We start from the raw sequence: 25,787 nt of genomic DNA, 5'->3' as shown, positions 1-25,787 counted from the left end.
GTTAAGGATTTATATATTTTATACTGTGGTTCCACTATTCCACGCGTGTGAATTGATTCCGTTTGGAACTGTATATATTTATTTGAGGAGTAACATGTTTTCCCCCTCATTTTTTTTAAAGGCTTAGTATTTTTTTTTCCCTGTGGAAACGGGTGAGTGTTGAGGAAGAACCCCACAGGCCCTGACCCTGGCGGGTGCTCCCCCCGCCAGCCCTGGGCTGCCGGCAGGACCGGGCGCTTGGGCTTTCGGGGAGTTTTTCGTGAGAGCGGGAGCCGGAGGCTGGTGGGGGAGTACGGGTAACCGCGGCACGGGGGGCCGAGGGGGCGTCGGGACGGCAGCTGCTCGCCACAGCCACCCCCAAACGCTCCCGAGGGCTTTGCGAGGGTCAAACGCTGCCCCCCACCCTTCCCGCCTCTGACAGGGAACTCGTCAGGCGGAGCCCTCGCGTTGTCCACTGACCCTGCCGGCGGCTCGGGGCGAGGCGGGGCCCCGCCGGAGCCCGCCCCCTCCCCGCCTCTTCCTCCCCGGCCTGCGGCGCGGCGGGAAGGGCGAGGGGCTGCCGGCCCCATGGAGCCGGTGCTCTATGCGTGGGTAAGTGGGCGCTCGGCAGGGCGCGGTGAGGGAGGCTGAGGGGCAGAGGTGGGGCCTTCTCCTGTCCCGCGGCTGCGTGATGGCGGCTGGGGCTGCACAGCAGCGCGGCCCTCAGGGGGCGATGGGCGGGACGCGGAGCCCAGCTGCTCGCCCTCGCTTGGGCTGCTGGGGGGGTCGGGGGGCCGGGGCCGTGCGCGCTCCCGCCGGCCCTCGCCTCGCTTCCCTGGGGAAGGGCGGCCCAAGGTTCCCCCTCCCCGAAAAAAATATAACGCTGTGGTAAAGTTGCGGTGAGTCGCCCTCATCGCAGCTCAGCGGATCCGCGCCGCTTGGCGAGGAAGCCGGGAAGCTGAGGACCTGTAGTCCCACGGCTTCCCGGCGCCGAGAGGCGTCCCAGGGGGGACGGGGCTGAGCTGTGCCCCGGCCCGTGCCCGGCGGGGCCGGGGCGTTGCTCATCGCCACGCCCAGGCGGTGTCGGCCCGGCTGCCGCCGCCGGGCGGGGAGGCTGTGGGGGGGCTGGTGTCACTTCAGGTGCGTGGCCGGGGGAAAGATCCTAATCTCCTCGGAAGAAATAAGAGATTTTTCTTTTTTTGTGGTTCATCAGAACCGTGATTTTACCTGGTGAGCAAAGGGAGTCTAAGAGCCATTGGCTGGGTGTCTCTTTTCCTTGTTAGCTAGCGGTGGGCATGTTTGGCAATAACCCACCAGCCTCGGAAGGGGGAATGGAGATAGGTCAGCGCTGGGATAGACACGTGTGGCGCTCAGTTCCTCAGGCACCTATTTTCTTTCTCTGCCTTATCTTAGCTTGCCTGGTTTTGAAGACTTGAAAATTCACTGCAAGTTATAGGCTAACATGAAAGCTTGTGACAAGCCTTCTCAAAAAAATTATGCCTGTTGAGTAGTAACATGCTCTAAAACGGTCTACTGGTAGTAGTGACTGTGAGACAACAACTTGATCTGCCTGTTGAGCTTGAATCCTGACATCTCATCCACCTGTTAACTATGGGCTGAGGCAAGCAGCCTGATGCTTTTGTCTAAAACGCTGTTGTTTCTGCAGGTACAAAATGTTTATTGCTAAATGTGTCCTTCTAAGATACACCAAGTGCTGCATCTTGGGGTGGGGGGGGCACAGGTGAGGTAGGGAAAGTCCTCCCTGGGGATCACCAGCTGGGGGCAATGTGGGTGTTGAGTGTTGTTACAGTGTGTGGGCTGGGAAAGTTACTGAACCTACCTTTGTGAATGAAGGTCGCTGTTCAAATTGTTAGACACTTAATAGAGCTTAAATTGGCTAAGAAATTTCCTGGCCTGTTACCACATTGCCAGTGGTTGCTTTCTGTGGTTGGTTTAGTGGCTATAATTTTGTATGTATAAGTTTATAATAATTGTAATTGGTATATTTTCATTGTGACTGCTTTAAGTTAAAAGACTTAGTTAATGAGGGGTAAGTGTTTCTACTTCACTTGTTTAGCTTCCAGAATAAGGTAGCATTTCTTTCTGATCTTTCTTTGGAGGTGGACTGCCAGAAAGCATTGCCATGAGTAAGATCTTAGTGATGAGTACGAATCATTAGCATTAAAATTAAAGAGGCGGTAATCATTCTGATAATGAGGCTTTCCTCCTTAGTAACTGGTAGCCTGCAGTTAAAGTCTTACCAGGATATATTCCAGTATGTTTCTTAAAATACTGGGGTTGTTAGGGCGGCCTTAATGGCAGCAACTTCAGGACAGTCCTCGTCTGTAATTCTGGGGGTCCCGTGTGACAGCAGTAAGAATGAAGATTGCCACTTTGGGGGATTTTTGGGAGCAAATACTGGTAGGTTAACCTGTGATGTGTCCCCAGTAAGCTTGTTCGCTCTTAGGAGCAGATGTCTGTCTCTTCTTGTTAACTTTTTTCCTTGATGTGTTATTTTTCTGTGTGTATTTGAAGGGCGCAAACAGCTATGGACAACTTGGTCTTGGTCATAAAGAGGATGTGCTGGTACCTCAGTCACTGAAAGATGTTTCCTGCAAATGTCAAGACATTAAAAGCATTACTGGAGGAGGGGGACATTCTGCAGTTATCACTGGTAAAAACATTGCACTTGCAAGGAGTGTATGACTTCTATACAAATTTTTTTTTCTGTCTGTTTCCCTGTTGATTTGGTGCTGCCACCTATCTGTGGGCTTCTGTTTCTGAGCAAGTACCAATTCTTAATTGCAAAATAGGTTTCTCCCATGCCAATTACCTCAATATTCTGGGGAAATTGGAGAAATTCCAGTTTTGCTTATCTTCTGTGGTTACTTTATGGGTATGTGAGGACTATTTCTTAACCTGTTTTGTATAACAGCTTTTCAGACAAAGCAGCCAATTTTTCTGTATTGAGGATGGGGGAGATGGGAGGGAAGAGTCAAGTGGGAGGTTATTCAGTCTTGAGAAGTTTTAAGGTAAGGAGCAGAAGACAGCATCTGGTCTTTGAAGGGTTCTGCTGTATGCCATAGCTAGTTATGGGAAAGAAGGGATACAGAGAGATGTAAACAGGATGAAAAGCTTCATCAGGGATCTTAGTGAGAGATGTCTGTCTTCCTGTATGGATTGTCTCCCTTGACAAACCCGACTCTCCGTAGCTGTGCTTATTAAGAGCTGTTCCTGATGCATCAGAAATAACTGTTTCTTTTTGCTTGACTGCAGTGCCTAAAATGACATGTAATCACTGTCATTATTTGTCACAGGATCTCATGGCATGTACACTTGTCTTTTTAGTCTGTGAAGTGGAATATGATTTTTTTTTTTGTCTTGTTTTTTCTTCCAGGTGCAGGAGAACTCTTTGTGTGTGGTCATAACAAAGATGGGCAGTTGGGATTGAATCACACAGTGGATGTTCTGCATTTGACTTTCTGCACTGCCCTGTCTGGCTTTTGTGTGAAACAAGTTGCCTGTGGCTGGGATTTTACAATCATATTAGTAGGTAAATCTGTCTCAGTAAGAGCTGGAGAAATATGTTGATGTAGAGAACATGCGAAAGTTCCACATTGCTATTGCTTGTGTGATGCACAGGCACTCACAGGTTTTAAGCTACTTGCCTTGCAAACTAAATTACTCCATGTTCCTTGTATCCCAGTGAACTTCAAACCTTAGATAAACATGGTGTGTAAAACCAGAAGCCTATGGCCTCAGGGATTTTGGAATGGGGCATGTTAGGTCCTTTTTTTGAGCTATTTGGCTATGATATTTTGCTTGTTAGAATGTTACAGTGCTTTGCTCTTGCTCACAGATTTACTGATCAGGCTCTAACACTTAATTTTGCAGGATCTGGCCTAGTTCTGTCCTGTGGGTCTAACTCTTTTGGACAATTAGGAGTTCCTCAAATATCAGGTCCATGCTCGATTCCACAAAAGATTGAGGTAAAGATTTAAAAGGAATTGTGCTTCAGAGCTCTGTACTTTCTATTGCTTCCAGCAACTTACAGAGGTCATCTGACCTCTGGGCTTTAAGCCAGACTCCTCAACTATTTTTTACAGAGTCTATCTTTTACAGTAAACTTACAAAGTAAAGGACCAAAGATGGTTGTTGACCCAGAAATGAGAAGCTAAGGCTGATTTTCTTGTTGTATGAAGAAGTTGCCCACTTCTAACAGAAAGTTCTCTTTCACTAAGGATTATGACATTTCATAATGTATTTTGATAACATCTGCAGAATGGGTCTGATGCTCAGATGATGTGAAGTGATACTAAAGGTAGTGAAACTGTGCAAATTTACTCCTGCTGAAGTTTTGCCTCAAGTTTGTAAGATAATAGATATGTTTTGCTACACGAAGTGTATATGCCTTCACTGTACTTTGATGGAGGGTTTTGCTTAACAGCTCAAAGCAAAACAAAATGAGCCAACAATAATCTAACCCTGAAAACAACAAACTGCATGATGGAGTTCAACAAATTTAGCTGTGCCAATTGTTTTGATCTATTGCTCTTGTGCTTCTTGTGCAGCAGTTCTGTTTTTTATGTACATGGTTTTTTTAAGTGTATAGCTGTCAGTTTCTTCCACCCCAAATGAGAACTGTAGTATTATTTCTTGGCTGTAAAAACAGATAAAAATAAGCTTTGTCACCCCCAAATAATAGAAGTGTGAGAAAGTATGTAGCTGCAGGAAAACTAGACCTGAGAGAATAAACTTTAATTTTATCACTTTTGAGATTAAAATTATTTTTACTTTTGCATGTAAAGGAACTAGCAAGTTTCTTATCTAATCTGTGGTATTTACCAAACAATATCAGCTTCCAAGGAAACAGGATGGAAAGTTAGATAACAATTTCTCAGTTGTCGAGTGTCTTCAGTTGTAAATGCTAAATGTTGGGCTGTGACAGCATAGCTCATGTTGTTCCTGTAAGTCATGTGGAAGTCTATGGTGATATTTGTAGATGAGGCACTCTGCTGAGTGTGAGTATGGAGCTTGGAATGTAGCCCCAAATTAGTTGCTTTAAAATCTTTTAAGTAGTTAGTACTGAGACTTCTGTAACATCAGAAAAGCTTTCCTGTTGTTGGCTATAAGCCTAACAGTTTAAATAAATTTCTCACAAGAATTCTAATTAATCCCTAATTTACACTGCAGTTTCTTATTTGGAGAACACTAATGACGCTCTTTCCCATCCACATGACCTCTCATGTCTAATGAAAGCAATAACTTAAGAGCAGAAAGGATTCTCAGACAAGAAATTTAGCCTCAATGGCTCATGCCAGATACTCCTTTGCTTTTTTAATGTAGGAGAAAAAGGACAGCTGATCCCCTAGGTAACCCTTAGTGCATAGGGTTTAACTCACCTGATGTTTCTATATCCTTGACGTTTCCTGGGAGCACTGTTCCAGTATGGTGCCTTGAAAATGGTAGTATTGACAGTGCTAATCTGAATCTGTCTCTTCCCTGACCACGTAGACCATTCATTCATCTGGAATATTTTCTCTTTTGGTTTGTATCCTGTTAAGTGCTTGGGCTTGATGCCATCTATTTTAAATAGTGTTACATCTGTGAGAGAATAATAAATTTGCAGAGTACTCAGAAGCGGAGAAGTGCCAGAATTGAAGTACCTTGTGCAAACTTAAGTCACTCATTTTATGCATGTGTGACTTGGTATAGTCATCTTTTGCATGATCATGTTGGGCAGCCTTCAGTGGTGTAAGCGGTGCTATCAGCTGTATTGTTTATGATCACAGGACTTGGTAAGACTGAACAGTTTGATGGAACTTATTGCTGCTTGTCACTGGTATTTCCTGCGGAGGTTTTGGTGTAGTTCTTGAGGAACACTGAGTTAAAATTAAGAAATAAACATGTCTGTATCACCAAGAAGTTTCCATTTTTCATGTGAGGATATTGACTGTGGCTTTTTATTTATTGCCATAAAGTTGAACACCCAGTTGCTTTGCTTGATTTTTCTTTTTCTTTTTTTTTTTTAAGCTGTTCCCACTAATTTTTATTGGCCAAAATTTACTTCCTTTGTGATACAAAATGTTGATATGCATTGTGACATGCAGGCTGGAATTGTGAGAACTATTTTCATAGTATTCCACTTCTATATTTGGCATATTTTGCTTTTAGAGGCACTAAATGTAAAAAGCAACTAAAATGTATTTTTCTTTTACCTGAGTAGTCTCTCAAAGAGAAGGTGGTGGATGTTGCTGCAGGACTGAGACATGCCCTTGCTGCTACAGGTAAATATGTCATCATTCTTGTATCATTTCAGTAACAAATGAAATGGAGTTTTAATGTCTTGGAGAGGGAGAGGGGAGGAAAGATGCTGAAATTTGTTTTAGCTGCTTTTTTTTTTTTTTACATTTGAGGAACAACAAACTACACATGCTCTTTTATTTTGGTTTAATTTTATGTGAACTTTAGTATGGGTTCCAGGTAGTGTAGTCTAGCTGAAGATGCAAAGGAGATGCTTGGAAGAAGAGTGGGATCTCTGGGTACCTGTATGAATACTGGGAATTAAGCTTCCCTGAGCTCTGCTCTCAGGGGACATCTTGATTCAAGGCTAGGTCAACTCTCTGAAAGGTCCTGAGGAGAACAAAGTTACTTTACTCAGTCAGTGTGCTGGACTGCACAAACAAATTAGCATGAAGAGAAGGAAAGGGCAGAGCAAATGCAATGAACGTATAGTAATAAATAAATTGTGGCCGTTCCTGAGGCACTACAGCTATGGGACACTTCTGTTGCCCAGTCCTCAAGATTGGCCTGATAGAGGCCTCGGAGAGCTGAGGCAGGTTGCTTAGTATCTTCTTAGTTTTCTTATCTGTGTAAATGAGACTACAACTCTTTGTTGCTTGATGACTTCACCAGGGTTATCTGTATGTTTATGAAGTATGTTTTTGGCATAAAGGTCTTTTGAAGTGTAATTTGAACCAGTGAAAATGAAGTGAATGTACCTTTAAAACGAGTTCTTGAGTTAAGTGATTTTGTTGGTGGTTGATGTGTTTTAATCTCTTCTATCTGTGTTTACTCTGGAAAGAAAGTGGTTTGGTGTTTCAGTGGGGAACTGGCATGGCGTCTCGAGCAAAGCGTGCAAACCAAGGAAAAACTCTCCCCCTGTTCTTGACAGCGAAGGAGCCCCGTGAAGTAACAGGTAATCCAGGAATCCAATTCCTTTGTAAAGGTGGATAGAGCAGAACTATTATTTGGAGTGACATGTAGCATCCTTTTACTATAAAGCCACTTGGTATTATAAACATGTAGTGGAGTATCTGAAGGATGGAATGGGTGTACAAGGTTATAATCTATGGGGGAAAAATGATAGTGAGTCTTGCAGTGTCTGTGGCCCAAGAACAGAGGCTTTTGTTATGAAATTCATCACCGTCCTGCTACACTTGATATAGGTCTGTTTTATGTCTATGCATGAGATGATATCTGTTGTACAAATTTTATAAGACTAACTTTTCTCTAGGTCTGGAAGATGTAAAGGTGAAGAGGGTTGCTGCAAGCTCCTATCATTCAGTGTCACTCACAGGTAGGCCTTCGGTATAGAAGTGAAAGTCCTTGTCTCAGCCTATAAAGGTTTTTGTGCTTTGAAAATGTTTGTCAATTTTGGTTAGACTGGTAAAATTTGATCTGGCCTTGTTAGTGCTGGTTAATTGTTTTGTAATAGTTTTAGATTCTGAGAACTTTAGTTTTTTTAAGAGCTGGATTCATGTTTTGAATTCTGTGTGGTTTTTTTTGGGGTCAGGTGTTACTTAGCCCTTATGAGTAACTAAGGGCCTGGGCTCTTAATAGTTAGAAACTGTGAAAGGACTTGTGGAAGCACGTGGAAGTCTCTGGAGCTGCAGCATGATGCTGCATTGGGTAACTCTAGATGGGTGAGTGCTGGAACCAGTGCAACCCTTTGTCCATGGAGAAAGAGTATGTTGTAGAAAGGTGATTGTCCCAAGACAGACTGCTGTGGCTATCCTGCTTCTGCTGTGTGAGCCTCTGCATGGGGCTGTGCTGTGCAGGGATGTGAGATGGTCTGGAGCTATCTTAGCTGGCTCTAATATAACTGTGCAGATCTGTGTGAGGTAACATAAGAGCACAAGGCTTATTTAAAGCAGTAGGAAGTTGCTTTAATTGCTTAGGCACTTCCATAATGTCTGCCATTTGTTCTTTGATCTTAGGCAGTGCTCCCCTGCTGGGGTATTAAGTATCCAGTAAAAAAATGTAATAAAGATTTTATTTATTTATTTATTTTTTTTCTCCTGGCAGACTGGGAGAAGGGGAAACAGAATAGCTTTTTGTGCTGTAATCTTACAGTTTTGAAGTGTGGAAAATATATTGAACCTTAGGAAGACAAGTCTTTGCCAAACTTTATAGGAACAAGTTCTTAGCAAATATGCAGCCATCTGGTACCTCTATCATCATTAAATGGAGCACTGGAGTATTTGCTAATGCAGATCTACAGAGATTTAGTTGTATGGGGACATGTTACAAGATGTAAATTCTATTGAATTCTGAGATGCAAACTGTATGTGTGATTAGTGAAGAAGAACTATAAAGACAAGTAGAATCTACTTTAGCTAATTAGCACTCTATTTAGAGAGTGAACAGATCATTCTTTCATGCTTTCGCTTTTTATTTAAGAGAGCAGTCTATTTGGCAGCAGGGGGATTAACAAAGTAAGTGGCAAAGATTTTAATAATGTGATGCTATTGCTGCTCTTTATCCTGCAAGATACTTGTTATTACTTAAAATACTTTGTATTTTGAAGATACTCGATATAGCAAAGATACTACTGCAGGGTGTAGTATTTAAATGGGGATTTTTTTCTAGGAATCTCTCATGCTGTGATGCAATTTTCTTTGGCTTTGTTTCATGAGCCACCTGCTGGTAGGATACCAAACACCTGCACTCAGGCAGGTGTTTGACACAGGCAGGGTTGTTGCAAACATGGATGGCTGTTCCTTTAAAAAAAGGATCGTAGTCTACCTGTATCCAAATGGGCCTGAAACCTCCAGTGATGGGAATGTGGTGCTAACTCTTAGTGTCTTAAGTTTTTGTTAAAACCTACTCAAGAAATGAGATGAGGGTTGAGCATGTGACATTTCCCAGGATAAAGGAAATGCACCTTCTGGAGAAAAAAAGGAGGTGACAGAGGCAGTGCATGTTAGTTGTAGAAACATGAATAGCCATAATGTTTTTCTTTGTTAAAACAAGCTGTTTCTATCACCTCTTTTTTTTTTTTTTTTTTTTTTTCCCCTCTCTCCAGAGGTGTATGTACTTCACTCTGGGAAGGAAATTATCAATTTTAGTGGAGAAATCGAATGAAACAATGGCTTAATTTGTTTTTCCTTTTCATTTTGTTGTGTTGTTTTACTGAGGAATGTAGGAAGTCCTGCAGATGACTGTCAATAATGTGTAACTTGACAAGTACTGGCTTTTTTTCCCCCCCTTCTCCTTCTGGTTTTTCACCAGCATTACTCTAGTGGAATTCTCCTGGCTCCTTCTTTCTGTTACTGTTACCAAACTGAGATCATTAAATATATTGTAGCCTAAGTCCTACTTTACTTTTTTTTTTTTCCCTCTGAAAGATTTACTTCTGTCACACTGCTCGTAAAGAGTTCAGTGCTGACCTGAGACTTCCAGAAGCCTTGTGTTGTGGACGTGTGCTCCAAACAATTCCATGTTGCAAATGATATGGTTTTCAAACTTTCTGGGCCCGTGATCATGTACTTACATGTGTGCAAGATTTCTTTCTTATGCTTGCAGCTTGTACAGGCCTGACACAGCTCATGTTCTGTTAAGTGTTTCTTGTGGATTATATTTTTTTAACATGGAGGCCTAGAACCTAGAGAGAATGATTTTGTGCTGAAAAGACTGAACTGATGATATCTAACATCTGCAGAAGGACTCATCTGAACAGTCATCTTGTTACTGTCAATTGGTCTTTAGGCTGTGAGCAACTTCAACTCGCACCAGTGAAACAGACGAAGCAATGTGGATATTTCTGTAAATATAATTATCCCTGTGGGTGGAATCCTGGAGTATGCACTTGCAAAATGCTTATTCTAGAAGAGGGGTGGGGGAAGACAAGTAATTACTTACAGAAGTCTCACTAGCTGTCTAGCATTGTTTTGAGGCATGATAATATTTTAATTTTGCCTTGTGATGGGTGGTACCTGCTTTAGTTGTATGTTCATAGCTGTGTGTCATATTCCTTTAGGAAGTGACTGAGCAAGGTGAGGCAGAGTGTTAGACTGTCCCTGCTTTGGGGGATTTACTGAGCTTGCTCAAGCTGAACAAGGCAGGAGAGTTATGAGCAGAGCTAGGAGTCTGTAGCTCTTGTAGAGAGGCTGGGAGACTGTAATGCAGAGCAGGAGCAGCCAGCCAGGCTTTGAAGAGTCCCAGGTACTGGGAATTAAATTATTTGCTTCAATTCAGAAAGTTATTTACTAGACTGAATCACAGCTTTGGGGTGGAGGTAAAAGCTGGCCTGCAAGAAAAGAGTAGACGGAGAGGGACTGGTCAGTGAGTGTCCCCAAGGTGCTTTGTTTTTTTTTTTCTCAGAGAAGTTGACTGCTGTGGTTAGTTTTCTAACAAAACTTGGCCTTTGCTGTAAACATCTTTCAGCCTTCTTCAAGAGGCTTACAGTAGAAATGAGGTTTAGGCAGTTTGACCTGAAAGCTCTGGTTGTTTCAGGGAGTTAGTGTAGCCCTCAGAAAACAGGCTGTGTTGTTAAGGCCCTTGCAAATATTTCTGATATCCTAGTTACAGGATGAGCGCATGTGGTAAAGAAAGAGTGGTAGGAAAAAGCATATAGTGAAAACACAAATAGAATGAAACATTTTTCTTCCATCAGCATCACTGAATTGAGACAGAGCCTGTATCTGGCGGTGTTCTATGTAGATCACTTTCAACAAGTTTTACTTCTCTGTCTATTGTAGATGAAGGTCACCTGTATGTCTGGGGTAGCAACAAACACGGGCAGCTAGTGAGCAAAGAGATCTTTCTTGTTGAGCCCAAGAAGATTGAGACTCAGTTTTTCTCACATGACAAGATTGGAGCAGTTTGGAGTGGCTGGACCCACTTGGTGGCACAAACAGGTAGGATATCTAAAAACCGGCAACATATGGCACCAGAACAGTAAATTGTCTTTATTGCATGCAAACGGTGGTCTTTCTCACTGATACCGGTTGGATGCAGAGTTTTGCAGTTTCACCTAAGCAGTGGTTGTCCCTTGAAAATTATAGGGACAGAAGCCAAAGGATGTCTGTTCTTGAAGTATTATTGCACTTATAGATGGGAGGGCCTAGCATCTTCATAAATGCAGTAGCACCTGCATGTACACACTAGAGGGATGCAGCCTCTCGGCATCCTCGGGTTACTGGTATACCAGAATATATATGAGCTTCTCAGAATCATTCTGCTGGGTGAGTTATGACATCTTTGGAGAGAAAAGAATTTGGTGGAAAACTTGCTTCAGAAAATAGAGAGGTAGGAAAGTATGGCTGCAGCTTCCAAGATACACGACTATATTTGGCAGGAAGATATGGGCAAAACTATCATTCAGGGCACAGGAATTAGGGAGAGGGGTAGATCATCCTGAGCAAGTGTCTGTCGGAAAGGTATGGGGGCATAGATACGTACCATTCCCAGGCTACCTGAGTGTTAGCTGAGGATCTTGAGAACAGGCATAGCTGAGAACCCTCTCCTTCTGCCATGGCATTTGAGAAGACATGGTCTCATTGCAGTAAGTGAAATAAATTGCATGGCTTTGCACAACTGTACTAACCTGTCTGTCCTTCAAGAGTGAGCCTAGCTTTTCGAGCTGCTCTTCTTTAGTCAAGTGTTTTAAGGCCAAATAAAATCATGTGTTCAGAAGAAAGTCAATAAACTAAAATAAGCTGGCTTGTATGTGTGTGTTTATGGTCAAACCCAGAAAATACTTAGGAAGGATTGGTAAAAAGAGGCATCAAGAGGCTTGAAGAGCATCCCCTGAAGATGAAAGAATATTTTATGTTGAAGCTGTACCTTCCTGGGAACATTTCCAGTAAGGACAGTGTGAAAGCTTGCCACATGCAGAGGGCTGTAGGGTTAGATTCTTTCCTAGGAAGAGGGAAGAGGAAGATTATATAGTAATGACATTCAAGCATAAGAGGATGGTTGATCTGATGAAGGTCACTTGAATACATTTGTACTGTTTCTCCATTGTGAAATGCAAAAGCAGGAGAGAAAGATAGATGAGATGGAAAGGTAAGACAGATATCTGAAACTATTTTGTGGTGTTCACCTGTGAACAGTCTGTGCTATTTGCTTCTCCTGTTGCACACTGTGTGGTGCGTTAGTTAAGACTAACGAGAGGATGAAAGTCTTCTATAGAACAAACAGAACAGCCAGAGTTAAACTAGCAGGGGTAGCATATGTGCATTTCTGCTTTTGCCTTGTATAAACTGTCAGGTGAGGAAATGAAGAGCAGATGAAAGCGTTTTTCCTAGAGTCACATTGGAGACTGGAGAGCCTATTGGTCTGTCAGGATGCAGCCTATTTGTTAGAAAACTGCAGAAGGGGCCATAGATCTGTTATTGATATTTATTGGGATCTGGAATTATGGGTACTGGTTCAAGGAGTGCTTAACCTCTAGCATGGGTAGTTTTATTTAAATGGAATTCTTACATGCCCAAAGGTCAGCACGTGCTTAAGTGTTCTGTTAAATTGGTGCTGTAAATCCTGATACAGTCATGCAGTAATGTCCCTTGCTCTGTGAGAAAAGTGTCTGTTTTAATTACCATATACCGTGAACTCTTGGTGCTAGAATTTGGAGGGATGTGATGCATGACTAGAAAAACAAATTGGTTAAGTGTTCTGTTTCATCGCATTCGTTTTTGACATCAAAGTACATGAGAGAATTGTCATGTAAAAAACCTGCAGTACTCTAGCTGCTCTCCTAGCTATTTAAAATAAATGATTGAACTCTGATTTTTAGAGGATGGTATGGAAAATTTCAGAGCTCTAATCAATGCTACGTACTGCTTGGAAACTTTTCAAGTGGAATAAAGAAATTTATTTCAAAATGTATAATTTGTAAATAAGGTGATTAGTGTCATTCTCACTGGAACAGGAATGGTAGAAAGAAGACATTAGTCAGGATAACCTAGTTTTTTAAAGAGGGTCTTTGTCAACATGGTTTGCCTTGTTTCACTATTTCTTAATAATGTATACCCACTAAGTAAAACTTCCCCAAAGTTTTAGTAACTTTAATGTTTCATTTAGTTGATACTTATCCATGGCCGTTATGAAAATAAAGTGAATATTTTAGTAGGTGATTAGAAGAAAAAAAAAAAAAAGTACCTCGAGTGACTAGCAGGGATATTTTTTTTGTGAATGTTTGAAAGGAATTTAAATACAAATAGGATGACTTTTTACATCCGCATTAGAAAACTGGCCAAGTGATGCGGTGGCATAAGTTATTGCTGAAACTGAATTTTATGTATTTAGAATTTTAAATCTCTTTCAAAGTCAATGGACCTGAACCTAAATCATTCAGAATAAGATTTTCAATGGCCTTTGGCAGCCTCTAGATACCAATCAGAATCTCATGGGATTTTCAAGGGTTGCTCAACTACTAGACATAGTGTGAGCTAAGCACTTAACTGTTTCTGAAAAATCATTCACTGCCTGTGATTAAACTTGCAGTTAAGTAACTGAAAAATATAGCCCACTTGAAAACTTCTCCCTGCATGCAGTTCTTCCTCCATTATTTTTATGTCCTTCTAGCAAAGGAGGAAATGCTGCTTCAGTTTCTTGGTGCTGAAGTCACATAAACCAGTGGTCTCCAAACGTTATTGATTGTGCACCCCTATCACTAGAATCTTTTTTTGAGCACGCACCCCCAATATATTTATACTTATTTATTTATAGATTATAGACATGTACTACTGTAATATATTATGCAAACTATAAAATCTGCACAATAGAAATTTTTAAAAGGATGAGATAAAGATGAAATAAACACTACTTAAAATATTATTTTATTAAATTAAAATAATTAATAACCTATTCAGAAATTAATATTTTAATTTATTATTTTCTTCCTGCCCTCCAGTGGATTGTCTGGTGCAACCCCTGGGCTGCATGCACTCCACTTTGAAGACCACGGATATAAATAATTCCTACTCACTTTACTCTGGAGAGTTCTACAGTTAGTGGAAAGAAAGCAAATTGGAGTGATTTTTGGACATGAGAAAATGGAAGGAAGGGATATTGTAGTATGATGCTTCTCTGTTCATTGTGGAAGGTAGGAACATACTTTGGAAAGACATTGTAGTGTATAGGGATTTTGCTGCATGAAAGAATGGGTAAGTTCTTTTCTAATTAATAGTCTCACCATGAAGCAAAATTTAATAGTTTAACATTTCTGTCACTGTATCTGAAGTCTAGTGGTGTTTTCCACAGAAGGTAGTGGAATTTTAAGTGACCTTTACAAATACTTAGAGTTCTGTTTGTATTTTTTTTCCCAGAACATTAATCCTGCTCAGAGTAGTCATAATAAGACATTCATAATTGCAGCTGTCTTGACAGTAAATTAAAACTTTTCTTATTGGAAAGACACAGGAAGAAACTGGGTGGATAAAAGCTGGATGCGGTTCATGCATAAATTCACAAATTCTGCCATTTCAAAATGACATTTTGATCTTTATCTACCAGATGAGCAGTGCCTGACTGCAGAACTAATGGAACACTGAAAAGTACATGAGAGTGATGTTAAAAACAATCATCTGGAGGAATAGTGGGTGGTTTCATGGATGCAGTGATTTGACACTTTTAAAGTGAGCCCAAGCAAGTTACCAGCTTTGTTATCAGAAAAGAAGGAACACAGCATAAATATTTTCTTCTTCTGCAAGCTTAACTTCTTATATAAACTAACCTGTTTTAAAAGACTCACTTTGTTTTTCCTTCATGCTATTGGCAAAATTTTGTATTGTAACCTAAAGCAAACACACAACTTTTTTTTTTTTTTTTTAAAATTTCTTCCCTGCTCTGTCCTTACAAGTGACTTGAATTGTACCTGAAATCACTTTAATACCCGCATCTCTTTCATATGTTATATTCTATCTCATTCAGCAACTGTTCTGAAAGTCCTGTTTCCTGTCATTTCTCTTCAGAGTTTGGTCAACTCTCTTCTCATATGCTGTTATTTCTATCATAAAGCAGTTCAGATTGAAGAAGTTAATTCCTGAGAAATGAATTGCTTGACTTAAAGACATTAAGGAATGTTTTTGTAGGATGTTGTGTTTTTCATCCTCACCCTTAACTGATCCTCATCAGCTCCAATTCTTTATTCTTTTTAATCATAGAGGTGTCTTTTGGACTATTTCCATTGTACACAATCTTACTGTAAAATAACTCACAAAATCCTTCAAGACAGACAACTGCTTCTTTTTTTGCCTTGACTACTGATTCGTACAGAGGAGAGACAAACAATTAGGCTTTGTGGCACCACTAGTACTCCTTCAAAATAAATTATATTATTCTGCTACTAGCAATAGTCCTAGTCGATGGTGGTTGGTCCAAAAAATTAAGGTTGAGAGGCCCTGGTTGTTTTTTTGCTCAGGTCTCTGATGATAAGATATAAACTTGTTAGTGTCTTTGATTTAGTTATCTTCTGCATGAATGCTTGTATCAAGTGACTTTCAGGCATGCTTTTCAGTTATGGCAGGGCATTACTGTTATTGCTCTATGTGAAGGGACAGACCAGATGCATTCTTCCGGCCTCAGACTCCAAGTGCAAGTATTACTCTCTTCAGGTAACCGCTCTGTAAAATGGCTTGTGTACTTTCCAGCACTCTGCCTAATGGCACAAGGAGCACCACTGTAGTATAGGTGATGTTATTTTTGAATAATAATGAGCAGCTGTCTTGCATTGCTCTACTTAACAATGTCAACTTTAATTTGTGGTCCTTCTCAGGTTGATACAAACTGTTTGAGGGTAACTGCTGAAAGAGAGGTTATTGCTTAGATCTTTTAAAAGAGCTAAGTTGTGGCTTATAATGCTGAAGGTGTAAATTAGGTTACTCTGGGAAATGATAGAACCGATCTGACTTGAAGGCAAACCTAAATATAGCAAGAGAACTCTGTTAAAGACTTAGAGGTGAATCATCAACTTCAATTCAAAACAAGTCATTTTCTTTTTAACTGGGATGCCTAATAAATAAGCTTTCTTAATCTGGCCTGTTTTATTACTAAGTATTCTCCTGAATACATTCACTAATCTATTTTTCATGTACCATCACATGAAATTAGGCCTCATTTGAGGTCAGATAAGGAATTCGAAGCTCTTTCACCCAGAAGGAGCTACCTTAAAAATGCAGTTAAAATGGTATTTCTGCTGCTTATGCAAAACTGCCTACATCTATAAAGTCTTGGAAGAACAAAATGCCTTTACATAGTCTGAATAATATTCTGAATCCTCATTCCAAATGTGCATCTGAATTTGTGTGTCTTTGAACATCCCTTAATGTCATGTCGTTTAGGCCACATAAAACCACTCTGAAGTGGTCTGATATGTTGGTGACCTGTATGGTAAAATAGAACCCATCTCCCGGAAGCAAACGAAAATGTGTCCCTCCAAACACTGAGAACAGACTGAGGGAATATTTCTAATTAGCTGGCCTGAAAAGGAGGATTCCTGGTGTAATTGCACTTGTACGTGCGTTCTCTGATGCCAGTCACTAGGTAAAACTATCAGGCTTTGCTGGTAAGTGGTGCAGTAGATGTGGTGTAACGTGCAGGGAGGTGAGGTGGAAGGACGTTGCTCTCTGGCACCCGAGCACTGCAGTTTCAGCCCACTAGAGGTCCTTTCCAGTTTTCTTTTGAATTGAGACCCCGTAGCCTTCATCGTACTGGAAAGCATACTTTCTTTGCCTTGAATTTTTCAGCAGCTCCCTAGGACAGCAAATACTGATGATTTTATTTTTTTTAACGCTTTTCTGTGATACCAATAAGGCATCTGTTTTATGGGCACTCTCCTTTCCTCTTTTTAACCGCTTTAGCTGACAGTCAAACTGTTTGAAACTGGAGCCCCTGACCTTCTTTTTAGTGTGAGGTAGCTGTATTTCATTTGGTAGGATGCTGGGTTTTGGGAAAACAGGTAAATCAAAAACTGCAAATTGATAGGAACCCTTGAACCGTTTTGAAGCAGAACCTGCAAAATGCTTTTAAGAAAGAAAAGCCTTTGTCCTTCTGCCTCGGGCTACGTAAACTCTAACTAAAAATCTCGTAAATGCACTTGCTTTTCTATGGTTTTGTGGTGCATGGTTGTTCTTACCTCCTCCCTAAAATGCTGTAGCTTGACGTTATGAAGCAATGGGAGCTTATGCTTCAGAGCCTTCCTGTTATGTTCCTTGCTGTCATAATAAATACTGTCACTGTTGTGCACTATAAGAGAAAGCAACAAAGAATGTCTGTTGAAGATGCATAGATTTTAAAGCAGAAATAGCTGCCACAGGGGGAGATCATATGAGTTATTCCAAAGTATGCTGTTGAATTCCACCTGTATGCCCCAGTGTTAAGCCCAATAATTGCTGCTTGACAGAAATGCAACCTCTAGAAGACATTCACCTGATGGTAGTTTTTGTTTTTTTCTTCTTTTTTTTAAAAGATGCTGGGTTGCAGGTCCAGTGATGGAATTAGAGTGCCATTGGAACCACTGTAGTCACCTGGTTTGCACTTACACTGGGATGGGTAGGCCAGTATTGTTTTGACTTGGGTCCCAGCAGATCTGGGACCTCTGCTAGGATGCTTTGAGGGAGTGGAAGATTCAACTCTGGTGTTGATAGTTCGTTCCAGTGCTGAGACTCCAGCTTAAGACAAAAAAGACAAATGGCAAAGTGACCAAGAGAGACAAAGGTGAAGGCTGAATTGAGATCATGAATAGAATCTAACAGGAAAATGTTGCCAGCATTAAGCCCTTATGGCACTTTATGTATTTGTTCTAGGGCTTTTTAGGAGCACTTAAAAGACCCAAGCGGGAAGGTCTATTAAGTACCAAAATCGCTCAAGTTAGAATGAGCAGAATACAACTTTGGCCGCTGAAAACTGTGAAGCTTGAGAGAGAATAAGTAGATCATGAAACAAGTTTTTAGTGCATGTATTGCATGTGTTTTCATTGTCATCACTTTCTGAGTTTACAATGGTGATATGATTAGTTTACAATATATACATCTCGCAATCTGACCAATAGTGGAACTATTGGTTACATTAGAAAAAAAGACTTTAAATGCATCTGGTTTTGGGTGGCAAATTTTAAAACTGCAGGGCCTGTCTTGAAGGTCTTGCATTTGATTATAAAGGTTAGAGCATGGAAGGGGGAGAGAAAGAAATGCACAAGCCTGGGTATCAAAATTCAGAAATTAAAGCTTTGCAGAAATTAATATGGGATCTGTGGGAAATTTAGTGTGCGATAACAGGATTAAAGATTCTAGATGCATATGGCAATTGCCTTATTTTCTGTATTGTCTTCTGTCTTGGTTTGGACTAAAACAGAACTAATTTTCCTGTCAGAGATTTTTTCCTTTCAGCTAAGTTTCTTCTCAGTAACTGCACTTTCTGAAACTAAGTACATGTTTTTCAGACAGTGTCTGCTTCTAGGATTGATAATGCTCGAAACTGGTAGCTATTACTACAGTAATGGTAGGAATAGTTATGCAGAAAGGCTCTTGCTTATGCTTATTCCTATAGAAACCAAGGTCACTGCTAAATTCCTCGCTATCTACGAGTGAAGAGCCATAGAAGGGTCGCACCTGCAGGGAGGAGCGGACAGGACAGGTGACGCAAAATTGACCAACGAAGTATTCTATCCCATAACACAGCATTCTCAGTATAAAGCTGAGGGATCACGAGGGTAACGCTCTCTTCTTCTATGGCTGGTGTCCAAAGAGGGCTCTGTCCATTTTTCTCTTGCCCTTGATCCCAGTCTGTGCGTTCCTGAATCCAGTTCCTTTCTGTCACTTAGTCCAGTCCAGGATTTTCTGTAGCCTGCCCTGCAGTGTCAGTGGTGATGTGACTGTCATTGGGGGAACTCGATCTGGCTTTTGTATATATTTAATTATTTCCATTGTTATTATTATACTCTTTTTCATTGTTATTGTGTATTAAAACTGTTTTAACTTTCCAACCCTTAAGTCTGTCTCCCTTTTCTATTTTCCTTCCCCTTCTGAGGTGGGGAAAGGGTTAATAGAGAGCATCTGCCATCCATTTAATAGCCAGCCCAGCTTTAAACTGTGACTTCTTCAAAGCTGGCTCCTTGTTTCATTAGAAATTTATCTCTCATTGCTCTTTCAACTTTCGCAATAATTATTTTTAAGCAAAGTTTGTACAAGCTGCTGAAGTAGGGGTTGATGGGAAGTGTGTAGTATGTTACTCGGGCAGTCTGTTCCTGGCTGACAGCCTGCTGGGGAACAGGGAATATACTAGCTCTTCCAGATTTTGGGGTGAAATTTGTGGCAAGTTTGCACTCAGTGGATGCTCTGAAAATTGAAAGGTGTCTGGGAGAGCACATATGTAAAGTAAAATTGAGCGTTCACTTGGCATTGTATGGATACGTGTAAGATTTGCAGGTGTGGAATCAGTGTTTAAGTCAGTTCAAGATGTTTAACATACCTTAATGTTATGTGTGTTGAGTTCACATTCTGAAATGGATTGATTTTATGTTTTTCAATAGAGTCACTCAGGTAAGTATGTACTTAAGCTCTGCAAAGTACATGTGCATAAACTATAAAGTGTTCTGGAAATTTGTGGGAATTTACTATTTATTTTCTGTGAATACATCAATGCAGAGAGTTGAATTTTGGTAATTAATTTATATGAAAGGAATCTTTTCTTTTGCCAGAAAGTTACTTTCCAGTCATGAATCATCCCATTAACACAAAAACTTCAAGGAAGACACAGTAAAGCTAATGAACTGGCGCACAAAGATTTTTGTTTTTTCTCAAGCACCACAGGTTGGGCAGCCCTGTGATAGCTTTTCCTTCCTGTTTGAAGAGGGAATGTCCTTGCTAGAAGGAGCTCCTCTTTAGGTTAGTCCTGTCCTTTTGAGAGCTTTGAAGGCAGATGTCCCGGTTCCTCGCATGGTCTTAAACTGTTTCTTTCAGTAATGCAGAATTCTGCTCCAATGAGATTGGTTTCTGTTGTTGCTGTTTGGTCATCAAGTCTGCTTTGCCTACAATTGTTTTGAATCCTCTTTACTCTTTGCTGATGGGAACAAACCATGAATTCCCCCACCCCGAGCTGAGGAAATTCCATGGCATCAGTCTTTTATAGGTGCTTAGGAAAAATGGGCAAGAATGAAAAGCATTAGTCACTTACGGAAGCTCTGTTTTCCTATTCCCGGCATCACTTTTCCTACTTTTTGTTCAAGTATGGTCCAGTCTGTCTATCTGTAGCCCCAACTTTGAGAGTTTTGTGAGGCCTGGTGTATACAGATTCAGCCAGTCCTCAGGAAGGAACCTTCAGTGGAAGGGAAGACTCTTGCAAAGATTAACTTTGGAAATGTGCAGTTCTGGAGTTGGGGTACAACACCCTCCTTTCCCCAATATTTATCAAAGTTTAACCTTCTTGCCTTCAGTGAGGTACAGTAAGATCCTCTGTATCCTCTGCGATCTTGTGCTATTGAGCTGCCTAGATTAAGATTTATTGAGGGACCTTGTAGAATATGCTGTGCTTTATTTTGCCTTGGCAGTTGAGACTGAAGTTGAGCAGGTATCCAGGCCTGGAGAAAATGTTAGTACTGTCTTTGTACTATGGAGGTTGAAGTTTGGTGTGTTTTCACGTTGAGTAGATCTCCTTGCTTCACTTGGTTTGAACCTTATTTTGTTCATGGGGTCAGCAAGATGGTAAGTCTAGTAGACTAAATCAAGAATTAGCTGAAGTAGAATATACTGGAGAGGAATAATCAAGGAAACCCACAAACCCTGAGCTAGTGACCAGAAGAGCCCTATTCCTCAGCAACTTATGAAGTTTATCATGTTGTTATCTGTTCCCAGGGTTTTGATGGGAATTCTTTCCTCAAGCAGCAAGGAACTGAAATTTAGAGACAGTTTATTTATGGAAGGTTTCTGCAAATGAGACTTAAGCAGCCAAATCCTACAACTTGTCTTTGGGGAGGATGGCAGGGTGGGATCTTGCCAGGGCCACTACAGAAAGTTGTTCTTTTAACTGCCAAATTGCCACTGAATCTCAGGGAAGATTTTCTGCCAGAAGATAGATCTCAGTAAGTGGTGGATCTTCTGTGTGGTTGGATTCGATGATCCCAGAGGTCTCTTCCAACCTGATTGATTCTGTGATTCTGTGTGTGCACTCTTGAGGCACAGCAGATTTTGTCTCCAGCAGTTATGGTTCACCAGCACAACGAGAGCCTTCTATTACATCCTACTGTGTGTGTCAGTCCCTCTTGTTTTGTTCTGTCTTACAACACAAACATTTTTTTTGTTCTTCCTTCAACAAGAACTGAATAAACAAAACCTGTGGGCTGGCTCTGGCTTATACAGTCTCTTGTTTTTTCTTGCTTTACAGTATCAGCTTTTTTACCAAGTTAATGAATTTTTAGTTCACTGGACGTTAAAGCATCCTGGATTTTATTTTCAAAATGGTACAGATTTGAATTCTAGATAGCTGTAAATAGCTAGAAGGGATTGGCATTTTCTTTCGCTTCATGATTTGGCATCATTCCTTGGCTTTATTTTTAAACTTAGAAAGTTAGACTGTGTGTTTGTATATGGCTTTGTGATTCTACAGTCCTATTTCTGCTGCTTCGTGCTGGGGGTTACTTCTACATTACTTTGATAAAATTCTCAAAGAAATTCTTTCTGTGGTTTGGTTGCCAAGGAGGAGACTAGGTTCAATGTGAACTGAAGGTACCTTCTGAAAGGTTAGTATCAAGTGTTCAGAGTTGCTCATATGCAAAGTGTTTTCACAGAACCTTGCTAACAACATCTTCTGAGTAATTTGTGTTTTCTTTGGTCACTGTCCCTCTTTTGCCCCTCTTTGCTCTTAGTAACTTTCAGTTGCTAGTTATGCATGCTGTGCCATGTTACATCTTTACTATGTGAAGAGAGAGAGGTGTCAGGAAGATGCTGAACTATTTGTATTTTACAATTAACTGCTTCAATCAAAATTAGTGACATCAGAGATTGGCATTAAGGGCAATGAAACTTAACACAGTATTTATTTGAAATTCCCCTTGTAAGCTATATTGTGAGTATATTGCCAAATGGAGATTCAGATGGTCTATGGAGAGTAGGATTTAAATGGACTTTTGTTAAATTTAACTCATGATAAATGCTGAGTGTTTTTAGCAAGAATTGTAAAACAGGAGGAAAACAGCTATGACAAATTTTGCAGATCTTTTCTGCTCATCTTATGTGTGTGGCAGCCTATAGAATGCCTCTTCCGCAGTAGAAGGGGAAGATACAGTGCATAAGGCTAGTCTATCCATGTTTTCCTGGCCATGACTTCCTTTCATGCTTGCTTAGTCCTGTCCAGGTGTATTTTAGTAAGTACTCCAAGATTGGAGGAGTTTGGAGAATGGCTCAGTCATCATTCAACATTACACTCTGGGGCTTTTGTAATGTAGACCACATGTGTGGGAAGAGGGACTATGTTATATTGAATTTCTCTCCTTTTTTTGGTGCCATGTCCTCACTTGGAAATAGTGATTGTTGTGAACCTAAGAAATGTGAGTGTCCTAACTTGAAGGAACTTTGATCTTTAAAAATCTTTTAGAAAAATGAAAGTTTAAAATGTGGATGTGGTATAGATTTTGTTCAGGTCATCAGTATGTGAGATAAGGGATTCATTACTCTCTTTTTTTCTTGTTTTCCTTTTTGTTTGTTTTCTTTGGTTTCTGTGGTTGGATTGCTGCAGTTTATGGCTAGCCATATATTTAGCAAATGTAATAAACAAGGTCAGATACATTAGCAAGTATGTGGAAGATTATAGGGAAGAAAGTTCTAATGGGACTTCACTCACACATATGGATGGTACTAAGCAGTGAAGGATACCAAGAAGAACAGGCTGAGAACTGTAGATTAAGTTGAATTTATGAAAGAATGCAAAAGCTAACAGGGAAACCCCTGATCCCTAGCCATTTGAAGACAGGCTTAGCTGATCACACAAAGGTGATTACTTGTGTGACAGTGGCTTTGGCTGTCTGCATTCCCTACCATTCCTATTGGAAAACAAAACATCTATTCCTGGTTGTGATGTGTGGGCCGTATCTGGGTTCTGCTTCTGCTGAAAGGCTTTCACCTGGACTCTCAGCAGTGGTAGCTTCCTTTTATGTTATGAAATAATACCTTCTTACAGTGCTTGTATACAGGAAACCTGTAAAAGTGGTGTTTGTTCTGTTTTCAATATCCTATACCACTAGAGCCAATTTGCAAGAAGAGTTGTAGTTTTGGGGGCTGAGAAGGGCAGCCTGTTGGCGGTGAGCTGTTTTGTGGGGTTTTCACTTTCTCTTATTCTTTTTCCCTTAAAATTTCTCTTATTCTCTTTCCCTTTTTTTCTGTTGCAGTTATGATGATAATTCTCTTGGAAACACCTCCTCTTTCACAACTATTGTGTAATCAGGGTACAACGCTGATACAAATTTCCTTTGAAGAGGAAGAATTTGGCCATAAGTATTCTTGTCTTTCTGGTTCTTCTGTGTACCTGTAGCTGGAACTGTTGGCATTATCTGAGCCACTTGCTCTTTTGTTAGACTATTTCTGGTTTTTGTGTTAAACCATTTCTCCTGAATCATACTGAAATAGTTTCATTCACATTGTACTAACATCTCTGTCAATTCACCTATTTGAAGCTGAAAAGAAGCAAAGGTAAAGACAAGAGAAAGTTAACTGCTCTGTTAACTTCTGTCATAAGCTGCCTCCATGTTCCACATTCATAGGTATTACTAGAGAAAGATCCAAAAGTGGAATAAGGAACTTGCAAGACCACTGTTGTTTGGTTGCTGTTCTGACAGACTGGGCCAGAGACTATATAAGCCAAGTCACTTCCTTCCTGCCTCCCAGCTTTTACTTCAGCTTCTAGACTCCCATGTGTTGTGGGTCCCAGCAGCCATCCACAGTGACGCTTCTTTATCAGGCTGTGTTACTCAGCAACAAGCATGGACTGGAAGACTGTGTTAGGGGGTTCCTCTCTACACCCCTTTCCAGCTGGTAAATCTGGGAGGAGCAAGAAAAGGACAATTTCATTTTGAGTGTTGAATGTTATCACATCACATTACATAGTTGCGTGTAGTGGAATGATGATGGGATTGACTGAAATTTTGGCAACTCAAAGCCCTTAGTAGTGTAAAGAATTGATGTGAAACAGACAAATGGTGAGAATTTACACTTCTGAAATTTTGCAGTTGTGCAAAGTGGATTTAACATGGTCTCAGACAAACAGTTTGAATACTTAGTAAGGTAGAGGTGCTTTGCACTTACTTTGCGTAGAATAAAAAGCTGGAAGCTGAAACCAGTCATTACATCGTAGTTGAACTAATCTGTATGGCAACTGATTGCCAAACACAATGTATATATACTCTGCTCTTTTAGTTTTGTTGTCTTTGGACATGTGCACAAGAGAAATGGCTATTGCATTTTCAAATAACTTCATTTAAAGCCAAGCATTTACTAAGCTAAGCATTACTAAGCTCAACTTTTGAAAGAAGCTGCCTATGCGTACATGATCTGTGCATGTATGTGCATTGAACTAGACATCTCATTTAACCTTAGTAGCATTTAAAGACACTTAAATACTTGTTTTCATAACCTTTAAATGACATTCCCTGTTTAGTAATTAATTATTCAAGCTTAATACTCACTAATGTATCTTACTATCTGAACATAGGTGTGCTTTTTAAGAGCTTAGTGGCAGTTGAGTTCTTAAAAACAGTACCTTTCAGCACTTTTTTTTTCTTAAGAAACAAAAAACAAGCAGGAAAAAAAAAACGTACAAAGCCTGTCTGGCTTGTTCTTTTCATGGTTACCTTCAGGTACTTTTCAAATTTGTATTTGAGGTAAGATACTATAGGATACGAGAGTTATATCAACAGTTGTTGATTTCGAGTACCAGATTTGTAGTCTTGTAGAAGGGCTTTTTGCCCTTCTTTGATACTTGAGAAGTATAAGGTCTGCCAGGAGAGTGTATTCACTTGTTTTATTTGGTAGCTAGACTGGTGGCTTTTATTCTTTAAATTATTCCAGTTGTGAGGAGCCACAGAACAATCTAACACAGGCCTGTGATGAAAGATTACAGTTGGCCATAGGTACTTGTTACATTGCCCATATTTGAATGCTAGGAATGACTCTGTGCTATTATAACATGAAGCTCTATCTCTGTCTGAACGAGGTATGCGCAATGGGGTATTTTCTAGTACGTGGGGTTTTAATTTTTGTGTACTTGTAAGCTTTCAGCTGACTTAGCTGAGTGCTCTGAAACACCATGACTGATGTCTGTATTTTAGCACTTGAGTCTTGTACATACACAAGTGTGATTAGCAACTGATATCCTTTAACATTTGTTGTGTTCCTTAAGCAAAATCAGTTTTCTTTCTATTTTTTTTCTATGCTGCTCTGTGGCTTGATTTCCTTAAATAAATGATTAATGATTTTTTTTAAATACAGCCTATGAAAATATTGCTTTGCTTATAAATATTGTTGAAATTCAAACTTTATGATTAATTCCTACTATATAGTAGGAATGTATATTGGTTTTGTTTAACTTTAAATTAT

General features: G+C 40.3%; 1 protein-coding gene across 14 annotated transcripts in view; it reads left to right on the top strand.

Annotated features, from left to right (window-relative positions):
• The first annotated feature begins 506 nt into the window (after positions 1-506).
• Positions 507-25,787, top strand: part of SERGEF (secretion regulating guanine nucleotide exchange factor) — a 258,027-nt gene continuing 232,746 nt past the window's right edge. For 9 of the 14 annotated variants that reach the window (XR_011048014.1, XR_011048015.1, XR_011048016.1 and 6 more), the window contains exons 1-8: positions 1,563-1,645; positions 2,515-2,653; positions 3,377-3,532; positions 3,874-3,968; positions 6,206-6,266; positions 7,064-7,177; positions 7,496-7,558; positions 10,962-11,120. Coding sequence is in view for 8 of the 14 variants with exons in the window: in XM_068399173.1 (XP_068255274.1) it covers positions 1,613-1,645; positions 2,515-2,653; positions 3,377-3,532; positions 3,874-3,968; positions 6,206-6,266; positions 7,064-7,177; positions 7,496-7,558; positions 10,962-11,120 (820 nt within the window). In the remaining 6 variants the exon portion in view is untranslated. Of the gene's footprint in view, positions 592-1,562; positions 1,646-2,514; positions 2,654-3,376; positions 3,533-3,873; positions 3,969-6,205; positions 6,267-7,063; positions 7,178-7,495; positions 7,559-10,961; positions 11,121-25,787 lie in introns of those variants that run through there. The other 5 variants (XM_068399175.1, XM_068399168.1, XM_068399170.1 and 2 more) reach the window with 4 other exon arrangements.

Source organism: Nyctibius grandis, chromosome 4 (genome assembly GCF_013368605.1).
Source record: "Nyctibius grandis isolate bNycGra1 chromosome 4, bNycGra1.pri, whole genome shotgun sequence".
Classification (NCBI taxonomy): Eukaryota; Metazoa; Chordata; class Aves; order Nyctibiiformes; family Nyctibiidae; genus Nyctibius; species Nyctibius grandis.
Note: the sequence above shows the minus strand (reverse complement) of the source record. Positions and strands in the feature narration are given on the sequence as shown.